Source organism: Plectrocnemia conspersa, unplaced genomic scaffold, assembly GCF_051122295.1.
Source record: "Plectrocnemia conspersa isolate PC_06_02 unplaced genomic scaffold, ASM5112229v1 ptg000010l, whole genome shotgun sequence".
In the NCBI taxonomy this organism is placed as follows: Eukaryota; Metazoa; Arthropoda; class Insecta; order Trichoptera; family Polycentropodidae; genus Plectrocnemia; species Plectrocnemia conspersa.
The window spans coordinates 10368474-10391561 of record NW_028277174.1 but is presented as its reverse complement, the minus strand read 5'-3'; the positions used below and the strand labels follow the sequence as shown (position 1 = coordinate 10391561).

Here is a 23088-nt window from a genome sequence, read left to right as displayed (position 1 = left end):
TAATTAAATGGTCGTTGGGTGGTTAAAACCGGAGACCTCGTTAATTCACTCCGATTGTTAATTTCCATCAGTCATTCAACGAAAGTCCCCGTCGGACCTTAATTGAATTCAACGCTCAAAGTTTGTTTTACGACGCAACTGCGTAGTATTGCTACGACACACGGTGCTACACACCTGCCATTATGCCAGAAAGGTGAATTGTCGCCGTAGAAATTAACAAAAGTCCGACAAATGTACACGCACTAGCGCACAGAAACACACCGACAGAGTGGCTCGTAAAAACGGACACAAACTTTTGATAGTGATAGCCGTGACGTTATCAAAGTTGAAACGAAATGTAATTTTGTCGACCTAGTTCCACCAGCCGCACGTGGCTCATTTTTTTTAAATTTGTGTTATAAAGATACTTCAGAGAACTCATTTCTATGCAACTCGATTTCCATAGGTAGCTGTAAAATATTATATTAATAATACATATTAAAATATTAAATATTTTTTTTATAAGATGACAGCTAAATTAAAAATATGCCTAAAAGAAGGAGAGTTGACAACAAAAATTAAGAGTCCAGTATATCATATAATATATTTACAAAAGATAAATCTATAAATATTAAAGTGTACAAATCAATAATAATAATTATACAGACAAAAATTCAAAGCACTGATTAAATCCGTGGTAATAAAAAATTGGTTCTGATTCTAAACTTATTTAAAAAGTAAAATAATATGACATAGTTAAACGACATTTTAATATATTAAATTTATCTTTAATATCTGTATTTAAAAATTTCCTAAATTTTGCTACAATACATAACTTCATTTTTTGACTACTATTATATAAAACATTTTTGTTAAAAATAAACCTACATTACCTACAAAACGTATTTTAGAGTAAAGATTAAATATTTTTACTTATCTTAATATCATTGATTTTTTTATTAACACTTTGATTTACTAAAATATTATTAAATATACCTTAAAAAGTTTTTGGCAGTAAATAATAAAATATATAGGTAGTTTTTGGTATAAAAACGCATTAAAAATGCATATTTTTTAGAAATATTTTTTATTATATTGGTGTTGTAAATATTTCATAACTGTAGTTACTTTTACTATTTTTTTATTATATATAATCGTAGTAATATTTCTTTACAACCATGTATAAAGCGCTGTGTAATATTTTGCTAAGAATAAACCTGACTTCAATTTTCATACATTATCTTACTGTTTTAAAACCTTATACAGATATTCTATAATTAAAAGTTTTTAATAATTATATATTCACACATTTATCATAATAATAATTTCGATCTGTAGATTATAACTGGAGTTTTTCAATATACATAAAAATAAATTTCTCCAAAAAAGTATTTAAGTTACTAGAGTAAATTGTTTTATTTGATTAAATTGTTTAACTACAAAGATTTACCCTTTAAATCTTATTATTAAAAAACATGAGCAATTTTTACCGGTAAAGTTTTATGCATAAATGTGTGGCAAATCGAGATTTCTCATTAGAACATTTTTTTATTTAAAATTAAATTTACACGAATATTTTATAATGTTTTACAACCACCGATTTTTTTATACTGCTACATAAGAATCTGCCAGATATTTGAAAATATGCAAATTTTCTTGAGAGTTTTGAGAGCTCGGAAGAATTTGAATGGCAAAATATTGTTGACGATTTTCGGAACTACTCTAATCGGCCTTATTTTTGCTTTGATAATCTAGGAACTACATTGATAACCAGCTAAGAAAAAGTGGGAATCGGCAGAATACAAAATAGTATTGGGACGTTGCACAAAGTTAGGCCTTGAAATTTGTCTGTCTGTAAAGTTAAATCTTTAAAGGTTTTTTTATTTTTATCTTGTTCGATATATAAAAAATATAAAAGAACAACAACTGTAATTTACAGTTTTCTCAACGTTTTAAAGATAAAAACAGGAGCTGGAAATTATTTTGTAACTTGACCCTTTGTAATTAATCGTAGTAGTAGATTGATCCGTTATGGTGCTTGGATTATTCGCGTCAAAACAAATCATCATCCTATTTAAGGTTATTTCTCTACAACGATCATTCAGTTCTCTGTTAATTTATAGTATAAATATATATACTGTATTATTATAAGCACATACTATATATTATGTATATTATTTTATTTAGAAAAAAAATCTTGAGAAAATCGTGAAAATGAGACTTTTTAATTTTCGAAAAATGAAAATCATCTAGAAACCAGAATACCTATTTTTAATATTGGCTTCAGCGTGAATTTGATAATATATTATGTTGTTAAATCACTAAATAATGTCACAATAAAATAATATAAAGCATTTCAAAGAAAATTAGAGTTAAATTGTCACTAAAAGCAACACTGAAAACATATCTAAATATAACTTCATTAAGGAAAAGTGTGTGACAATTTATATGAAACAAACATATTGACAATCATGGAGTTAGCCGATTTGTATGATATATGTATTTACATTATTTTATTTATATAACATTTAAAAATTTTATTCTATTAATTGAATTTTAATAATAATAATTTATTTATTATGAAATTCATAGAAAACTGTTCGTAATAAGCATAAATTGATGGTGCGTGTTCATAACAAGCAAATCACTAAAATTTTGATTCTATATCGGTCATGAGATTAAACAGCTATTTCCCAAATTGTACCGCTACAACACGCATTATCTATTGCATTTCACTTTAATAATATCCATTAATAACCTATTAAGTTGTGTACATTTTTATGCGACAGTCCGTATAATATGTCGTGTACAGCACCTAGGTATCGATTTTGATACGTGCGTGACGAGCGAACAACACTCCTGCGGTTATTGTTATAATTTCACGGGGAAACGGCCTCGGGCACGTGAACTTTCTTGCTGTCCTACGTACGTTCCGTACGTAATAAATCTCTGAGCACGTGTGAAGGGAATGTATATTTCAGACATTAGATAAGTGCTTGTGGAATTTCCAAGTTGCGAGCATTAGGCCACTTATCCGCCTTTTATTATCCGCAGATAAAAAACATTTCAGTCATTTAGGATCGGTTACGTGCGAGATTTCGACCGCTGATAAGCAATCAAAGGATTTTGGATTAGTGATTTGAGCCATTATACTAATCAGTGCATATCCTTATCTAATTTACTGCACAAAAAAATCAGGCAAAAATATTAATAATTTAAAATAAACACTTTATAAAAAAGGTGCTTCCCGCGTTTTCCTCATAGAATCTTAATTAAAGAAGAATATTTGGAAAGGAAAGATTCAACTTAAATGTTTTGGAAAAATCTGTTGTTGACGTTATTCATTAACTTCGATCTAACACAAAACGCATAATAAAACGATTTTTAAATTAATTGATTTCTGTATCACGAACGTCACTTTTAATGCTTATAATTTCCAACACTACAAACGCATTTTGTCAACTTTTTGATTTATATAAAGTAGCTAATTTTTACTTTTAAACAAGACGTTTGTAGTCAAAAACCATATGTTTTTTTATCTATTTATTACAATGCAACGAAAAATATAAATTTTGAAATTGGCTATGATACTATTAGTCAGAGACCTGTTAAGAGTTGTTTCGAAAAATTTCATACTGGCGATATTAACTTTGAAAATGATCCGTGAAAAATCTCGATGATAAAGAAATATTGAGTAACATTGATAAAGCTAATCCACAGACAATTAGAGCAGAAATGGTCAATTGGAACTAGTTCACAATATCTGGATGTCATCAAAAATGCGAAAAATGGATTTAATGGGTACCGCAAGAACTGAAAAATTGATTCTATTGACGTGCAAGTCATTAATTAACAGTATGGCACAAAGGGTTTGAGTTATAATAAAAGCCAATAGTAGGCCTATACTAAATAATAAAAATAAGCCTAAAATAAACACTTTAAACAACATTGATCAGTATTTTATTCATATTTTTACTATTTTTTAAGATATAACATATTTATTGGGGTGCCCCATTATGATGGCCTAGCCTGTATATGTATAGCGAAAATAATGTAGTATATTGATTACTTTAACTGTAAATAGACTAACTCCACTTTTGGGTTAGAAATAACTGAATAACGCCACTTTGATCACACGGTTCTGTTACATACATAGGCTATTAGGATGCAGTGCAAAACCTGTCAGAATATAAATATATATTAACTTTTCATATCTCTAAAATCGCAAATAATCACATAAAAATACATTTATACTGAAAAATATTAACTTGATCATTATAAATTAAACAATTGCACATTAAAGACGATAGATATTAACTTTAACAAATCATCTGGTATTTAGTAGCCTTATTTTAAAACTAGTGTATAAATATGTTAATATATTTAATACATTTTATTTTGTTATGCATTTCAAGATATACTCGTGGATTATTAATTTTAAATTATTTTTGTTACAGCAATACAGCTATTTCAATTTCAATTGATTGAGATAATTGAAGGTTAAAAATTTAATTTCTTTAGCAAAGTAAATGCATTTCAATTAAGATATGCAGCAAGGCGTTATATTATAAACTTAAATAATTAAAATATTTTAATCGTTAGTTGAAATATTCATATTTTTATGTATGTATACATAGCTAATAAACAACTGTTTATAATAAGTGTTAATATTATAATCAAGCTGTTAAAGCGTAGGATTATTTAAATTATAATGCTCAGCATCACTGTTCGTTGTTGAATTAAAATTCGCAGAGGAAGAAGATTATACCAAAATAAAATTACTCAGAACCGGGGCGAAACAATACAGCAGAGCTTTTTTATATTTTTTCACAGAGGATTGCGGCTGCGAATGTCATACTAAAAAATAATACATTTAGTCTTATTTTTAATTTGTGAAATGTAATATAAGCACGATAACGATATTATCTTAAATAATTTATATAAATTGCATTACAATTATATTGTTTTACAACAAATAATATCTTTGATTCACTTTGATTATATATTCATTATTATTATAGATTGCAGTGTAATTAGTATCGAAGTAGATAAGGTGTAGTAAATTGGAGTTGAATTGGCGTGCCAATGATGAAGTGACGCGTACATGTCCGACATGGCGGAATTAATGGGGTTACATAACGCGAATTTGTGTCGCGACAGAAGAACGGAAGCGGGAAATGCAACGCATCACTGACCATTGCAATTCGGGGAAAGAGCAGATGAAATTAACTTGATATTGGGATGTGGTTAAAGTATAGTTTTGTTAATTACTAATAGTGAACATTATATTTTTTACAAAAACCTATTGTTTTATGATAATATTTAACTAGCATCATTGGTACCTCACAACATTGAATATTTAATTGGATTTAAAATTATACTATAATTTTTCCAGGTTTTTTTTTATTAATAAAACCACATTTAAAACAAATCGTAAAATCATTTTAAATTCAACTACACCATTCAGAATATTGCCACGATCGATGCTATTATGTTCGGTAAGCAAAAATAGGCAGTTAGCAAACGCAGTAATATCCACCGATTTACGGAACTACCAATTATATGGCGGGGCGTTCATAAACAACCTCGAAAGGGTCCTACAGAATAGGGTCTGGGAATGTAAATGGATTGCATAACTTGTCGGGAATTTGCACAGGTTAGATTGAAATCCCATTGAAGGCCGACAATGCTAATCGAAAGTTTTCTGAGAGGTGTCTGAGTATTTCCGCAACTTTTTCAATACGCATGCCTAAAACGGAAATAGATATTGAAAGTTACACACGTCACGATTTTATATAATCCGATGTTGGATCTAATCAATGTTGGCTTGCCAAACGAAATATGGAAATGACATTCATATTATACAAAGCTAGTGAATTTTCGAGTAAAAGCCCTAATCTATTCTGCGTTGCTCTTTTATTGCTTGAGGAAAAAATGAAATAGTCACCAATATATTATCCAATATAAAATATACGATTAGCTAACATATTATTTTTTATGCTTGATAAAACTGTGTTTTCAAGACTATAAAAAGAACAGTGATAGTAAATTAACCGAAAAAACTCTCTAAGTAATTTATATTACATATCTGACCATCATGACTTGACAGCTTTCCCCAATGCTTCATGATGGCCATTATACAAAAAATAGTAAACATTGAAAGAAATATTAAAAATAGTTATGGTGTAAATACATTTAAAATAGATAAGCACTATCCCACTTTAAATGAGTAAGCCTATTAGATTCTTTGACTCACTTTAAATGAGTAACAGAATCAAACAGGCTACAGAAATTGTTGCAATAGCTACATACTAGCTGTCCGTAGCGAAGCTAGCGAGTGTGCGATTACGGGACCCTTAACTTTTTGGTTTTTAAATATTATTTTTGCTTCGTTATGATTTTTTAAAAACTATTTTTAAATTTAATGGTTCAAATTAAGACATTTATATTTAGGATTTTTAATGATAGTCAAAATAGTTTAATCTATAAAAAACTACTTAACATTTTAAATTTATTTGAAAATAGGTTTACAACTTAACTAAATATTTACAGAAGAAAACATTTTATATCATTTAACGTTAGATTTGAAACTAAGATATTTTAACATAAAACTAAATATTGTATATCATTTATGATTAGGTTCAAAACTTAGCTAAATAATATTTAAATTAAACATGGTACAGTAAAATCTCAACAAAGCGAAGCTCACGAAACAAATGAATAAATTTCGGTATACTGAAAATTCGTTATATTGAATGTAAGGAAGATAATATATTTTTATTTTATTTTTAATTAAGCATCAAAATAATCTCTTATAAGATTGAACAATCGTTTTTTGTTCATTTTTAAGGATACTGTAATAAACACAATAAAATTTGTTGAAAAAATGTTTTCCAAAAAAAGTTTTAAGGGTCGGCGAAGCACCTTGAATGTCACTTGTGAACACATTCGGCACACGCCAAGTCATGGACGAACTAAACTAGGAAAAATATCAAGTTGTAATGCCATTCTCAAATTCGGATCAAAATATTTCGTTATACTAAGATTAGTCTTCGTTACAATGAAAACATTTTGTATGAAAGCTTATCAGGGACAACTTGAAGATTTGTTATACTAGGAATTTCGATATATCAGTATTTTCTACAAAGAGATTTCACTGTATTACGTTTTAAAATAGGTTTGCAACTTAACTAAATATTATTAAAACAAAAAAAAAAAAATGTTTTCAACATGAAAAATAATAATAAAACGTAACATTTTGTATCATTTAAAAGTAGGATTACAGTTAAATAAATTATAATAATAAATAGCATCGGTTGTACATCCGCTTAAAAATATGACTGATAATAAAAAATATTTTGTTACACCTTATTGACGCTACAACACAATCGATCGCCTGTAGTTGGTGCAATGTGAGTGATTATAGGTCATTGATTGTGTTTACGCGTATTTTAGTTGTTTGAGATCCCGTTTAAACGCTGCATATAACACAATTTCATCCTAATTTTAGTTACACCATAAGATACTTTATAATTAAAAAAAGTTGTTTATGTTTTTTATGTGAAAATATAAAAGCCAGTTTTTAATTACATATACTAATTAGAAAGAAACAATAAACTGAAAATATCAAGCACCTAATCTGTTCCTTTGGACCAAAAGTGGACAGTAAGCACATTTTGCGCTTTAAAAATAATAATAATTTTGAGACTTTTGTCTATTTTTATTAAAAAATATTTTGATTGACTATTTTTTAAAGTAAATGTTTTTTCTGCGTAGCATTATATATTTTATTAATTAAAGATCTTTTTAATAAAAACATACTACATAAGTTTAATGTAACTGAATATCTTAAATTTGGCTGTTCTAAAAGAGAAATGTTTGCATAGAGGAAAAATTGATAAAAAACTATGACGTAGATACAAATTTTGCTACATCGGAATTAAAAATACCCTACTCAGATATTTTGGCTATCGATTATTCCAGGTATGCAATTACATATTTATAATCATTGTAAAATGTCGTCTATTAGATAACATCCAAGAAACTACACATTTATAAGCGATCCATTGGCTGATATATATAGGGTTCCCAAAATGTACCTGGTTTATTTGCAATTCGAGTAATTATATTCGGTCAAATCTAACGAATATGCGCATTAAATCAGAAACAATGATAATTTTTATGTATTGTAAAAGGAAAAACTCACTTTTCGGCCTCGGAGCCCGTCGACGCGAATCCAAAATTTGAAGTCTTCATTACGAAGATTGTTTTATGATTGTGTATCTAGTTTAATCAATGTATTTTTATAATCCTTACACACATTATGTATATATTTAAATTTTATAGTTATAACATACCTAGTTAATTTGCAATCCGATTAATTATATTCAGTCAAATCGAACAACGAAAATGACAAATGAATGAATATTATGGTCACGTAGCAAAATTTTGTTTTAAATAATTATTATTTAAAACTGTTGTCACGTTGATGTCATCTATCTTGTTTTATATTTGAATGCTTATTTTTTATTGGTCGAAACAACAAAATGCATTACCGGTGGCTCAAAAATCGACGGAGCAAATTAAATTTTTATTTTTATTACTATAAACAAATATATTTCTTCTATTTACGTGTATTATTATATATACACCATTCATTCAAAGCGATACGATTTACATAGTAGAATATTGAGCATATAATGTTTCATTTTAACGACTTAGATCAATTATATATAAGATAGCATTATTGTCTCGGATCAGCACATAAGCTCTATAATGTTATTACTACATAATTGTGCTGAGAATAGAAAGGTGAAGTGCGTTAAAACATGTGGTGTCATGTGAAGTTTAAAGAATATTTTTTTAAGGCAAGGTTTTGTATTAGCTTATTCAAATTTACCAGATAGTTCAGATATTTGTGTGTGTCTAAAGATATATAAATAAACGAACTTGTGAATGGTGATATTTTGTTATATTTAAAGAGATACCGAATATAATATAATTTTCGACAGATAAAATACAGAATCCGATTTATTATTTGGTTCTAATATATAAATTGGGATGTTATATTTTATAATACATAAAACGACTAACGATTTATTATTATACAATCATAAAGATAGCGTTGTGTGATGTTAATTGCAACATAAAATTTAACGGCAACCCTCATAAATGGGTTACAATCTCAGTCAAACAAAAAATAGAATTAACATTGATCCTTCAAATTCAGGGAGTAAAATGTTTTAAACGATTCGTCAGAGCATTCAGGTTAAAGTATCTTAATTTATCAGCGCTAGTTACATTGAATTTAATCAAGCAATCTATATAAATCACACCATATCGTCAGCATATTGAGATTTCGCCCAAGCCACGAAAACTAATTTCAAGTTAGTGTCACTCGTTGAGGTCTTCCGTGATTTATTTTCAAATAACACTACCTTGAACAAGACATGAAGGATACGCATACAGATTGATACTGTTCTATAAAAATCACTTTTTACAAGAACGCGTGGTAAACAATCCGTAAGAAAATGTATTCCCCGAAACTCTTCCTCTAAACAATATTATTTAAGTGAGCTTCAAGCTTCTGAGAAAAACAAATCTGAATGACATTTTCTTTTATTTTCATAGGATTTAGTATTAAAATTATACCAGTAATGCTGAAGACGTGAGGTAATGTCTTTTGCAATCTGCTATGGTATGCCGGAATTTTAATTAAATACACTCGAGTATATCAGGGGTACTTTATATAATAAATTTCATCCAAAAACACTCTACCCGTTACGCTAATCTGTATATATTTAATATATTGTTATCTCTAAGCGTTAATTGCGGTTTCATTGATTTATATACGAGTTTCAATTTAAAACTTTTAACCCATCATATCCTTATCAAATCGCTCTTTGTGTCGCGCGAAAATGTTTTCAACAAATGTTTTGATATCGGCTCAGAAATCCAACTCAAGAATAGAATGTCGGAACAAAGTTAGATGGGGGTCGAAGGTCTCTGGGTTTAATTTCAAGATCCTAATTCAATATTTATTCTGATCGGCAAAAACTTTGTGAAGAGTATTTTTTTAAATTAATTCCGGGAAAATTGCCACATAAACACGTAGTCACCAGAGCAGTTTTGCGGCCCCGAATGGCAACAGCTTGGATAGCCTGGTAACCCGTTGACCCCACTCGAAGGGGTTAAGACAGTCAAAACCCCAACATAAAAATTAACGAGTTTGTACCGTTACAACGGTTCGCCTCCGATCCTCGTTAAAACTGGGAAGCATTATTCAACAGATCATTCTGGAATATGTTTAAAATATCGATTGTCATATAAAAGTATAAAATAAATTCCAATAAAATATTTTTTTAAATATATATCAGGTATTTATAAGTAAAAATACTATTTGTGCAATATTAATTGTGAACTGATTAAACATTTTGTTTCGGTTTTACTTTTCACGATGTACGAAAAGCTTATAGTAAAAAATATGACAGATTTATGATTCTACTAGTTACATATAGATATTTGAAGCAATTCTATAAAGTTGTGTTTATTGATGAGTTTTACAAAGTAATTTAATATATCATTTTTAAGAGATAAATTCTGAGCATCCATTATTAGAATGTTTATTTAAAAAATAAATACCTTTTATCTTTTTCACAGAAACTATTTTCAATTCATGATTAAATAATCAATAAGAAAATGCCGATAATATTAAAATAATTATAAAGAAAAAATGCGGATATCCACTTACAAAAACGGTATTTAAGTATGATAAAAGCTGCAACTTCCTGTCCTAGTCATTCTGCATCAATCATATCGTTCTGAAGTACATTCAAGTTGTTGTCGGTTCATAAATGCTTAATTATATAAGGCAAATCAATACAGACTGGAAATTGAACCTACACGGGAAATATATGAAAAAACTTTTATTTATTTGGCATAATATAAGAGCTTTCAATTATTTAATTAAAAATAAAGATATAATTAGCTATGAATTTTTTCTGTATAACGAACATAAAATATTTGCTCGAATTAAAATAAATTTTAAATATAAAGCTGCACATTTTATAGCTGCAACAATATTTTTCATCGTCTATCCGCATTTCTCATTCGTGGTCAATCTAGTGCAGTTGAGAATTTATCATGATAAAAGACCGAGATTGTGCTCAACGAATTGCTGGAAAAAAACAAAAGGATTCCAGCGGCATTTAAGAGAAGCACGGCACTGAAAACGGTGGCCGATTCTCATTTTCTTTCCTGAGTCAAAATTGTTCCGGACCACTTGCCACGGATGAAGGAAAAAATGGCAATTTACTCGGGCTCATCTTAAGACAAGAACACGACTTTTATTCGTCTAGTAGAAGTGATGTTTGATGGAGGGAAAAAAGCTTGTACACATCCATCTTGGTTAACCGTAAACGTTTACATTGGTAATAAATTCAGTTAGCAATAACCGCTGACGGCCAAAAACCCCTTCGGCGGAATAATGGAGACAAAAAATAAACAACATGGGACAATTTTAGCTTATGCGCACTTTATCTGCAAAAACAAGATTTAAATATAAATTTATGGGTTGGAGCTTAAAAACTCTCTATTAATCACAATCAGATCGGATGCAAATGTTTTAGTTATGAATTATGGCCGTGAAACTTTAAATCTATTTAGAACTATCGAAAAGTTAGAGTTACGAAGCGACAAAAAGGGAGTTTCGATTGTATGTATTATGTAATAGACAACTAAATATAAATTAGCACAAGTTTTAAATAATACCCACAATCGCAAGATGCGTTAATTAGAAGACGCTAAAAAGACATTAGTGATCGCAAACTTCAAACTTTGGTCCCGCATCCAGAATCTACATTTAATTAATCCCGAAAACGAAACACATGTGCGTAGGTTGGCGGAAGTTTAAAACATTAACTTTTGTAATAAATTAAAATAGCTAAAAATACAATTGTTTATTGCGTGGTTAAAATTTAACCGCATCACATATGGATGAACGTAATATATTCTTATAAAATAAATCACAGGAGTTTCAGGCACTATTAAAAACGAATTAGCTATCGAAGCAAACTGAACATCGTATGGCTTATCGACAGTTCGGAAAACACCCTCCAAGTCACATGTGAACGTATGAGTAAAAATAGAAAATTGCCCGAGGGTAAAAATATTTGATCTGAGGTAAAAATTTTCACTGGAAAGGATGAGATTTTGACGTTAGGTAGAGCTAGTAAAGTATTGCTTTTTCTATTTCTTTTTAATGTTTGTTCATAAATACACTACATATCAAAGGATGCTCTACTGAACGCTCCGTGACACGAACTTGAGTAAGTATTTAATTCGTTTCGGTCTCATACAACCAGGAACATTTTAATAAATACGTGTATATATGCGCATAATAAACATGTGAATTTAATAAAATATACTAATATAAAATATTAAATAATAAAAATATTATTTGGCTTAAATATTATTTATGAGATTAATTATTTTTTGGATACAGTAGATAATTATTTAGTAACTTATATACTATACATACGCAGTTTTGTAAGTGTTCTTAAAACCATTATACTTAATTAATTTTGGCAAAAAATTATTTTATTAGACAATCTATACAATTAAGTCAATATTTTAAATGAAAACCAGTACAATTGTTTTGATAAAGTTTAAATATAGTTAATTATTTTCTAATGTTACATGAGATCATACTATGAATCTCTAATTTGATAATTTAATTCTAAAAATATGATCATTACCAAGAGATAGTATTTACTGCAACAATACTTTGCATACGCAGTTTCGTAAGTGTTATTATAAACACTATACCTAATTAGTTTTAGCAAAAACCCATAAAACTAGACAATCTATAAAATCGAGTGAATGCTTGTGATTTAGACCAGTACAATTATTTTAGATTAGTTAAGGTTAAAGTAAATATTTTTTTATTATACATTAGATTATAGTAATTTATGGCTAAATAATTAAATTCTAAAAATATGATCGCTACCATGAAAATTTTTTACTGCAACAATTATTTCTTAATAAAATTCATACGAACGATACACAGCTAAGTGTAAAAATATCTAAAACCACTTTACCTGATTTGTTTTTGCGAAAAACCCACATTGCTAGAAAATCTATAAAATCGTATTCAACAAAAGGGTTCATTTTTTTAGATTAGGTCGGGTTAAATATAATCAGAAAATGGGCATAGTTACCTAGTTTTACTATTTATATTATATTACTACACATCTTTTTATTAAATTCGGCAATTAAAGTACTTGTCAAAGTTTATAAAAACAATGTAATCTTAAGAAAGTATATAAATTATTCTTTATTAAAATAACATTAAATTCGGCAATTATATTATTACAAAAAGTCCATAAAAACAATGTCATTTTAAGAAACTATTTAATTTATTATTTATTATTCGTATTTTTATAAAAGTATGTACTTACAATATAGCTTTAAATTAAGAACGATTTTTTTTTACTAATAGCGTAATTTAAATGGACAAATCGATTCTGTAGGTGGGAATCAGACATGATCCCTTGGGTAGCCTGGTACATTTTTGCTATTCTAGCCACAAATAAATTCCGTAGTAATGAGTTTATCGAGTACCCAAATTGTTGTTCTTTATTTATATTTAAGTAGCTTTTGTACCGAATTTCGCCTACGTTTTATTTCCATTTATATATCGTATCCTTTAGCCTTTGACAATAGTTGATATTTTAATTTGAAAGCATTCTCATAAATATTTTATTGATGCTTTATCGTGGCAATGTTACCAATAGGGATCTTATGGCGAATTTATTTTCAAAACATCACTAGTGTTATGTTCGCGAATTTTTATTGGAATAGCAACAAGTAAGAATTTTATTATATATTCTTAAAAAATACTCTTGTATAGAGATATAGAATAGTGAGCTTACATTTAATAAACACATTGCATAATTTTATATAAAAGACACGCCAACATGAACAAATATTTACAGGTGAAGAACATTAATTATAATAAATATTACCATATAGACAGTGTGACGTTATACGTTTTTTTTATAGAGCTTAAGTTACTTAAAATAAACTTTAAATACTGAGTTGAAAATAAATACTTTATTAAGACTTCGAATGAACTAATGTGAAACTCGAATGTAATTTTCATACATTTTTTGTTACTTTCTTGAATATTGTACGCATGTACAATGTGTATAGTTTAATATTTTGTAATACAGTATGTTAGTATATATATTTATTTTAAATATTAAAACTTACAGTACACCAAAGAAGCGTTCCCACAGAACACTTTTCATTGCCGTTAATTATTTCGCCCCAATGATGACACCACACGGCGCGATAGGTAAAAAAAATCAGTCGACAACAAACACGGAATGTGTCGGTAAATCTTTCCAAATTGATTTTCTGTGTGTCGTTTATTTCGCCAACATTTCCCACTCTGGAAAAACCGGGCAACGGGCTTCCCAATCTCCGGCGAGAACGAGCACTCGCCATAACGATTTTCGTACGTAGGTATATCTACCTAAAACGCCGTATACCCTGTGACGGGTATGAGGGGTGTGCACACCCCAACCTACGGGGTTGATACCCCTCGAAGCACACCCCCCGACACACACGACCCCGTACGAGCAGGTAGCGCTTACACGCGAGATAACGTATTTATCACGGGCGAACTGGTAACTGTAATATCTTCTAAGTTTTAGAAAAATCTAAGCGCCATCTGAATTTCAGCTATCTAAGATAATATCAGCATAAATAGCATTTTATTAAATTTATTTGATATAAGGAACGAAACTTGTTCTTAGTAAATTTTACTATTTCATGCCATGATCATCATGAGAGCGTTGAACTATTTAGATTGGAACCTGACTGATTAAATATTCAACCTTTTTTCCATTATGCTTATTAATTTAAAAGTTGTGGGGCAAGATCTGACGTAAACCCAAGATATTTTATAATGGCTATCGTATGGGAAAGTTCGGAATTTTGTTATTTTGTTAATTACGATTTCGATCGATCACTTCATATTAGAATATTCTAATTTTTCTTATCTAATGCAAAAAAATTAAGTCATTAAGAGTGATGGAATATTAATTATAAATATTGGTAAATAAAAATAGCATACACTACAATTTCATTGTGGTAAATATAGCATATAGTATAATTTCATTGACACAATAATTTTTTTTTGTAGAAAGCAATAAAGAAATTAAAAGTTTGTGATTTATGTTTTAGTAAGTTGCCTACAACCCAAAAAGATGACTGAACATTTTCTTAAATTCTTAACCCAATTAAAATTGTACCCAATTTGACTACCAGCACTTGATTAAATAATCAAATTTACTTTCGTACCATTGGAAATATCAGTATTAATTAAAAAATAAAACATTTTCCAATAATTTAGAAATTGTATCCATAAACACAAATAGGTCAATTGTTTTGCTTACTTTTCAATAAATATTTTTTTCCTAAACTGTAATGAATGCAGAGAACAATGCAGCTATATTTTTGATTATCTTAAAGTAGCACATTATCGATCTTTACATATATTATATATAGTATATTTTGAAAAATACAACATAAATACAGTTTGGTTAACCCTTTTATCGCGACTGGCTTCTATAGAAGTCATCAAGAAAATCGCAATTATTCACTGGGCACCTAAAGGTGCCATAAACATTTGAGCCCAATAATATGAATATTTAGAATAATTTAAGGCTGTAAATCACTTGAATTTATTGAACCATAATATTGAAAAAAATATGGTATAAATAAGTGCCCACCCACATATTAGCAAATTTCGAAATGGGGCGCAAAAATATCAGCCCGGGGGAAAGGGTTAATAAGAAAATATATCGCCCGAGATAAACTTGTTTTTGCGCCTATTAATTATATCATAACAGTTAAGTTGTACATTACCAAATAACGGGTAATTCACTCCTAGGAATTCTGATTTTCCGATGTTTTTTATTTCTCGAAATATACGAATTCTCTTTTTTATTTTTCTCACGAATTATCGAGAAATTTTAATAAACAAAAAATGTGATTTCAATAATACAGACTAATATTGTTGATATAGTTATATATTTATATAAAATATCTTCACTGTTTTTAATTTTTCAATATTTTTTGCGAATATTTTAACATTTTAATTAAATTATTTGTAGCTGTTTGTATTTATTTAAACATATTAGTGGGTACATTGCTCTCAAAATTTATTTATGAAAAACCATATAAGTTGTGAATCAATTTTTTGTTATTTTTTATAAGTAGAATAAAAACTCTATTGAAAGCTCCCATACAATTTTGCAATATGCCGATTCCTACATGAAGAAGTATTTTCTTATTTGATGAAAATTGTAGTTTTGAGATTAACAACGTAAAGATACGGCTAATTAGACTTCTTGCGAAAATCATATACAATTTTTTCTATTCAAATAATTTCGACCTCTATTTAAAGTTTCCAAAAAAGCATTCATATTTTCAAACATCTAGCACAAACCTACCCTTTCTTATGCAGCAGTTGTAAACATTTATAAATATTTGTCAAAATATAGTTTTTAACAAAATAGGCTGATTGAACTTTTTTGAGATATTAACAAATTTCTCGAGAAATAAATATTTCTTAATTTGGCATTTTTATCGAAAAATTCTCGAGTAGATACACTACTTGCTTTATATAATCGGGCCAGAGTAAACAAAAATATTTTGTTATAGTAATAATACCAAAGGATATGTAAAATATTTGAGTTTTTATTTTGCGCATCCATAGTAATATCATAGTATAATAAAAAAAAACGTTGAGATATGAAAAGTATTGTTAAATAGTGTACGAAAATAATTATAAAATCCTGAAATAATTTAAATATTTTTGTTGATAATTATGTAAGTATTTTATAAATACATTAAATTATCTGAAGATTTGTTTATCTAAGAAATTATGCTAAATATTGTTTTTAAAGCTTTAATCATAAAAGAGTGCGGTATTGAAAAGTATATGAAAAGTCACTAACATCTGAAAATGGGCATAGTAAACGTATTAGAAGAATCACATACAAAAATCAGTTTTCTTAGATTTCTTAGAAATGTTGTAATGCAGCAATATAGTCATTGCTTAATAAAAAATACGATTGCAATCAAACATTTCTAATTAAAGATTCTTATTTTTTAATCTCACCGATAACTCACAATCTTTTACTATAATACAAATAATAAATCAAAGACAATATTCTATGTTTTAAAATTATTTTAATGTTACTGATGTTATTCCAAAATCCATGAACTTTCTGCTACTGTTACATATTAAATGGCCTATCATTTATTAAAAAATAAAATCAATTAACCAATTGACGAATAACAAATGTCTACAATATTTTTTTTATATAAATCATAATCTGTAATTTTTTAATGGCAAAATAAGAATCGACTGTAAAGATTAAAATTTAATGTTGTTGTAAATTTTTATTTATTACGTGTTACAGTTGAAAAAATTCGTTAGAAGTTCAATAATAAATAACGCTCCACTTAAAATTATAAATATATATTATTTATAAATAAATAATTATAGCTCTTTAATAAGATGCTTGTTGAAATATGTTATATACGTTTTTAATTAATTAATTACAAATTATGATAATCTGAGGTGAAGAAGAACAATACAATATGGGAGTATACGCCGAGATGTCTCAAACAATCGTTCAAGAGTTGCGCGCTTTAGATAATCTCAGAATTATAATGCTCGAGTTGATTTAAATTAGTTTAGTTTTGAACAACGTATCTCATGACGAAATAAAGAATTAGAGGTTCCGCTGGCGTAGTTTATGTTTTTTCGTAGTCGCTGTTTAATTACAAAAAATATTTTCAGAAAAGTTCTTTATGGTACCGCTTTGGAAACTTTTTTAACGCCTACAAAGTTTTTCTACCGCAGAGCTTATTAATATTTCAAGTTTGCGAGCCGAGATTATACGTATCAAAGAAAATACGAAACGAAACATCTATTTAGAATAAACATTTACCGTTTACGTTTCATCGAAAAAGAGTATAATTTCGTATAGTATTTGAAAACGTGCATTCTCATGAAAAAAAATATTTCAGTAGGCGGATGGAATCACGCCATATATCGATCACAACGTAAAAACAAACCATATCAATCTTCATTATCTTCTGAACATAACAAAGGGTTGTTTTACGAATAATTTGAATAAAAAAATAAGTAAAGCATATTATGCAAAGAAAAAACACAGGATATGAATAAAATCCGTACATTAACTTTTAAAACATCCTATAAAAAACACAGGTAAAATATAATTAGATTGAGAAGATAACGATAAAAAGATCTGTTGTGCCTACTCTGCTCATTTGTTATTATATCATATATATATAAAAATACTTTAAATATTTATGTATATTTTTTCGCTTACGTGGTTCTTTACCCAAGTTGTCGACAAAGATTACGTCTTTCAACTTATGAAACCTTTGAGAAAGAATGTGAGTTGTATAAATAAAATTTATATAAACACATATTATAACGTGAATCATGCCAAAGAAGAGTTTTATATAAAGGACGTCATACAAAATGTTTGTTCGTAAACAATTTTCTTTTTAAATACTCATGTTTTATGTTTCAACGAACGCTGTTTAATGAGAACTCGTTAGACGAAAAGATAAATTACAACGATTTATATGCAACATGTTATAGTAGCATTTCCTTCCGCAAATTGCATGAGAGGCAATATTGCAACTTCTGAAATTAAGGCCAAGGATGCTAGGTTTTTGCGTTTTATACATAACCACCAAAAAAATCGTAAATAGTGTAAATATAATTTCATTTTACAGTATGTAATGAATTTTATTAATCATTAAAGTGGTTTCTAAATATGTTTTTGGTATAATTACGCAAAACCAATTAGGTTTATCGCATTTGAAATAATAGTTTTGCTTAAGAAAAGGCAATACAAGATGACATGTGAGTCGTTATAAGAACAAGTCAGTTGTATTGCATAATTTTTAAATATAATAAACATCAATTACTATAGTGTAAAAAAGAAGGAGCAACTCTAGTTATTTATTGAAATATATATATACCAACATTAATAATATTCATAGTTCAATTAAACCATTGTTTAACTACTAGATAAATAATACACAATAAGAGTTTAAAGCTACGTAATCAAAATATACAATTACGATCTCAAATAGTATAGAATTATTAATTTATGTTAATTTTCCGTATGTATGTGTATACATACATAAATACATGTAGCTATATAATTTGAATCGCGATATATAATTTCCTATAAATGCTCACGTATATCGAGCATTGTAAGATTGTAAACAGATATAGTAATATGTGATAGTTATCAGTATTCGTGATCATAGATACATGTTGTGACATTGTTTAGATATGTAAACAGATCTGCAAGAAAGTTTATTATTCATGCAATTGATCGTACAATTGATTAAATTGTATTATCAATTGTTAAAACATATATTAAATTTAATTCATTCATGATTTAATTCACAGTCTTTCTTTCACTTTCATAGTACCTTTTGCGCATAATAAATTTAGCTATAGGATGGTTCAAAGTATACTCACTTTGCAGGCAGTCGGCGTTAAGCAGATCCTTGCATTTCTCGTGACACTTGACCCCACACTCTGTACACCTGACCCCTTGCCTTGCAATACCCCACAGAAGACCTTCACACTCGTAACAGTATGTCGGTGAAGTTGCCGTCCATAAGACGAAGTTGTGTGGCGTCGTCGACGATATTGGATATATTAAAGCTTGGAGCGTTTTCTTGTACACGTGCATTTTCTATATAAATCATGACAATATTAATATCGAATTTTTAAGTTGGTTTATTAAATTAAATACACCTTAGTATAGATTTACACATTCTTACATCGCACATTTTACTAAGTTTGTAACGTAGAGTTGATATTCTCTTTTAAATGATTATTTCAAGTCCAATAAAAACATTATTAAAAACGTTGATATTAATGTTACATGAAAATAATTTATATTAATGAATCAGTATTGTTTTAAAAATTAAAGCTAATATCATGTAACGATTTTTGTTTTAATTTGTGGTACAATTTTAACTGAATCTAGCACTCCTCAAAAACCATGTAATTTATTAAAAACATTAATGAAATAACTAAAAATAAAAATGAGTTTTATGATTGTCATATTTTTCATATTCTCTTTCTAAGCTTAGGCCTTGGCTGCCTCCGGAAGGATTCTCCACTCAGCTTGTCAGGTGCCCTTCTTTTCCAAAGTCTTCACATTCACCTTTTCTTTATCCATCCACCTAAGCCGTAGTCTACCTACTCTTCGCCGACCATCTGTTTAGGTAAATGTCAGACGCTTCTGCGGTATTGAATCTTCCATGCAGATTACGTCTCCTACCTAACTCGACGATGTCTGGTTCACCATAGAGTGCTAGAAGCTCATGGCTATCCCGTCTTTTTTATAAAAAAATCATATGCAATAATTATATTCGCGTTTTTAATAGGGCGCAACGGACTTACTTCACTTTCAAAAGCAATGATTTTATGAAAATATTGCTTTCCTGTTTTCAAGAGTTTAATTGTAATAAGAAAAAATAGAATAATTTATTTCTTTGCTTATCTATTTTATTTCAACATACTTTTTTCGAATAGGTGCATCAAATTAAAGCTCAATATTATTTTATAGAAAAGTGGTAAACCACAAAAAGGAAAAACATAATAATTTTATACATAACACACAACGACAAAAATACAACATAACAAAATACCTAAAGGAATAGTAATATTTCTTAAGATATACTAAATGTGTGTAAAAAAATCTTTTGCATACTAACATTTTTGGTATCTAAATAATATTTAAAACTGCAAGTCCTTTGCGTTTCCCTTTAATTTCTTAATATTAACCTGTCTAATTTTCAATATCAACAAATAATTAATATTATCGAGCAAAATCATTTACTAGTAAAAAAATTACATTGTTTTATATTGATTATGAATTGACGAAAAACAGAAATTTTAAGATAACTTTTAATGAAAGTAATGTATTTTTTTTAACAAAATGGATTTGCCCCACTTTCAAAATCATCGGCTCATATATTAACAAAAATTATTTTTCTTTGGATTTCATTACTGACATTCTTCTGGAAATTCACTTTCTCTATGGTTTGATCATCGACTTGCAGGTCATCTTGGAGTATTTTTGTTATTGTGATGAGCATCTTCAGCATACTGACATTTAGTCATATTCGCTCAACCACCTTTTAGAGTTCATAAAATGCCTTTAGTGCGGCTTGTTTTGAGCGTCTAATTATATACAGATTATCGTCGTAAGTCAAAAGCGAAATGGATTTATTGTATATAGTCCCATCATATCAAATAAAATAAATGTGAGTGAATCGCCCTGCTTGAGGCGTTGGACAATATGAAAGAGCTCAGAGAGCTCATCCTGTATGTGAACATTACATTCGACCTTTCTCATTGCAAATTTGGCGAAGTTTATGAGTCTGATTAATACTGCCACTATCATATTCTGCTTTGAAGTCCAAAAAGACATGATAAGTGGCAATATTGTATCCTTAGGACTTTTTTAACACATATGTCGTAGTGAACGAATCTCGTCGGTTATTAGGCGGTATTTTTCGGCGTAAGGTAGGAGTCTGTCGAAAACTATATATGATTAATACAGTATTTTGTATCTTATGCTTAGGGATGTATTTATTTGGTAGTTCTCGGACATATGTATGTGAATCTCTCTTTTTTTAATATAGGGCATAAAATCAATTTGTTTCACTCTTTAGCGATCTCTTCCTTTTTCCATATTTGTATTCGTATATCATGGGTAGTGTTCAGGAAGTTATCTCTGTTATTCTCCGACACTTCTTGATGATTTATAATTCTTCAGTCTTTTTATTAAATGTTGTTTCATTAATAGCTTCTTGGGTATGACACGAGACTATTAGGGCTCTCACCTCCGCTTAACAAAAACCAAAACATCTGTAGTGTATATCCTTTTTTAATTCAAAATGTCACCGTTACTCTTGCATAAATATATTCTTGGCTTGAAGTTGCTGTGAGATTTATTTTTTTTTATTATCAAAAGCTCTACTTTGATAATAAAATTTTAATTGCTGCAACTCATTAAGCTCAAGAATATTAAATATTATTTTTTTTATATGGTGTATTCGTTTTCTTGCTAAAAAAATGTGCTGAAATAAAAATTCAAAAAACCTTGGCGTACAGAAAAATGCAAACGTAGTACCCAAGAGAAACCGAAATAAACGCAGGAAAGAAAAACGATTGTTATATTAACATGTAATAAATAAAATACATCAATGCTTTTTATCCATAACTTAATCCGATAGCTTTAGATTAAATTAGATTTAATTAATTTTAAAATATGGTAACATATTAAGCGTTATCTTTTTTTCTAGGACTTGCGCATATTGAATTTTTATCAAAAGTTTTTCTTGAGCGTCAATATTTTTTATAGCATCAATGACTCGCGAGATATCTCAAAGTCTAATTTTTCAAAAGACTGATGTGTTTATTATGATAGTTTCGCAAAAAATAACATATTTAGAAAAAAAGGGTTTGAATATATACATACGTAAGATATCAACATTTAAAATATACTACAAAATAGACGTATGAATGATTTATAAAACTTGAATTTTCACACGCTCGAACACGCCAATCAATCATATATTCTGATAAACGTTCATAAATCAAATCATGCATATTTGAAGCGTACGACATTTTTTACCCCGGTAAAAAATAAAAAAAAACTCAAATACCTACACCGTAACGCCCCATATGAATATTTATATCATGGCACGCTTTGTTTGCAAACCTGCGAAATTTATAGATATTATCTGCTGGATTTTTCATTTCAATTACAAAAAAAACACATTGAGTTATTATTGCGTATTGAACGATCGATATCGCGGTGAGTCTAAGGTTTGTTTTGATTTCCCCGTTCGAAGCTTTGAAAAGCTCCGAAAGTGAAAGGGGTTAATGCTAGAATATGAACGCCAGGTCGATTGCTTTTGAAAATAACACGAACGAATAGAAACGAAAACAATGCA

General features: G+C 28.5%; 1 protein-coding gene across 12 annotated transcripts in view; it reads right to left on the bottom strand.

Annotated features, from left to right (window-relative positions):
* unc-13 (protein unc13 homolog) overlaps positions 1-23088 on the bottom strand; it is a 403791-nt gene that overhangs the window by 61243 nt on the left and 319460 nt on the right. For all 12 annotated transcript variants that reach the window (XM_088194185.1, XM_088194186.1, XM_088194189.1 and 9 more), the window contains one exon: positions 19589-19808. In XM_088194185.1, the coding sequence (XP_088050311.1) occupies positions 19589-19808 (220 nt within the window). The remainder of the gene's footprint in view (positions 1-19588; positions 19809-23088) is intronic.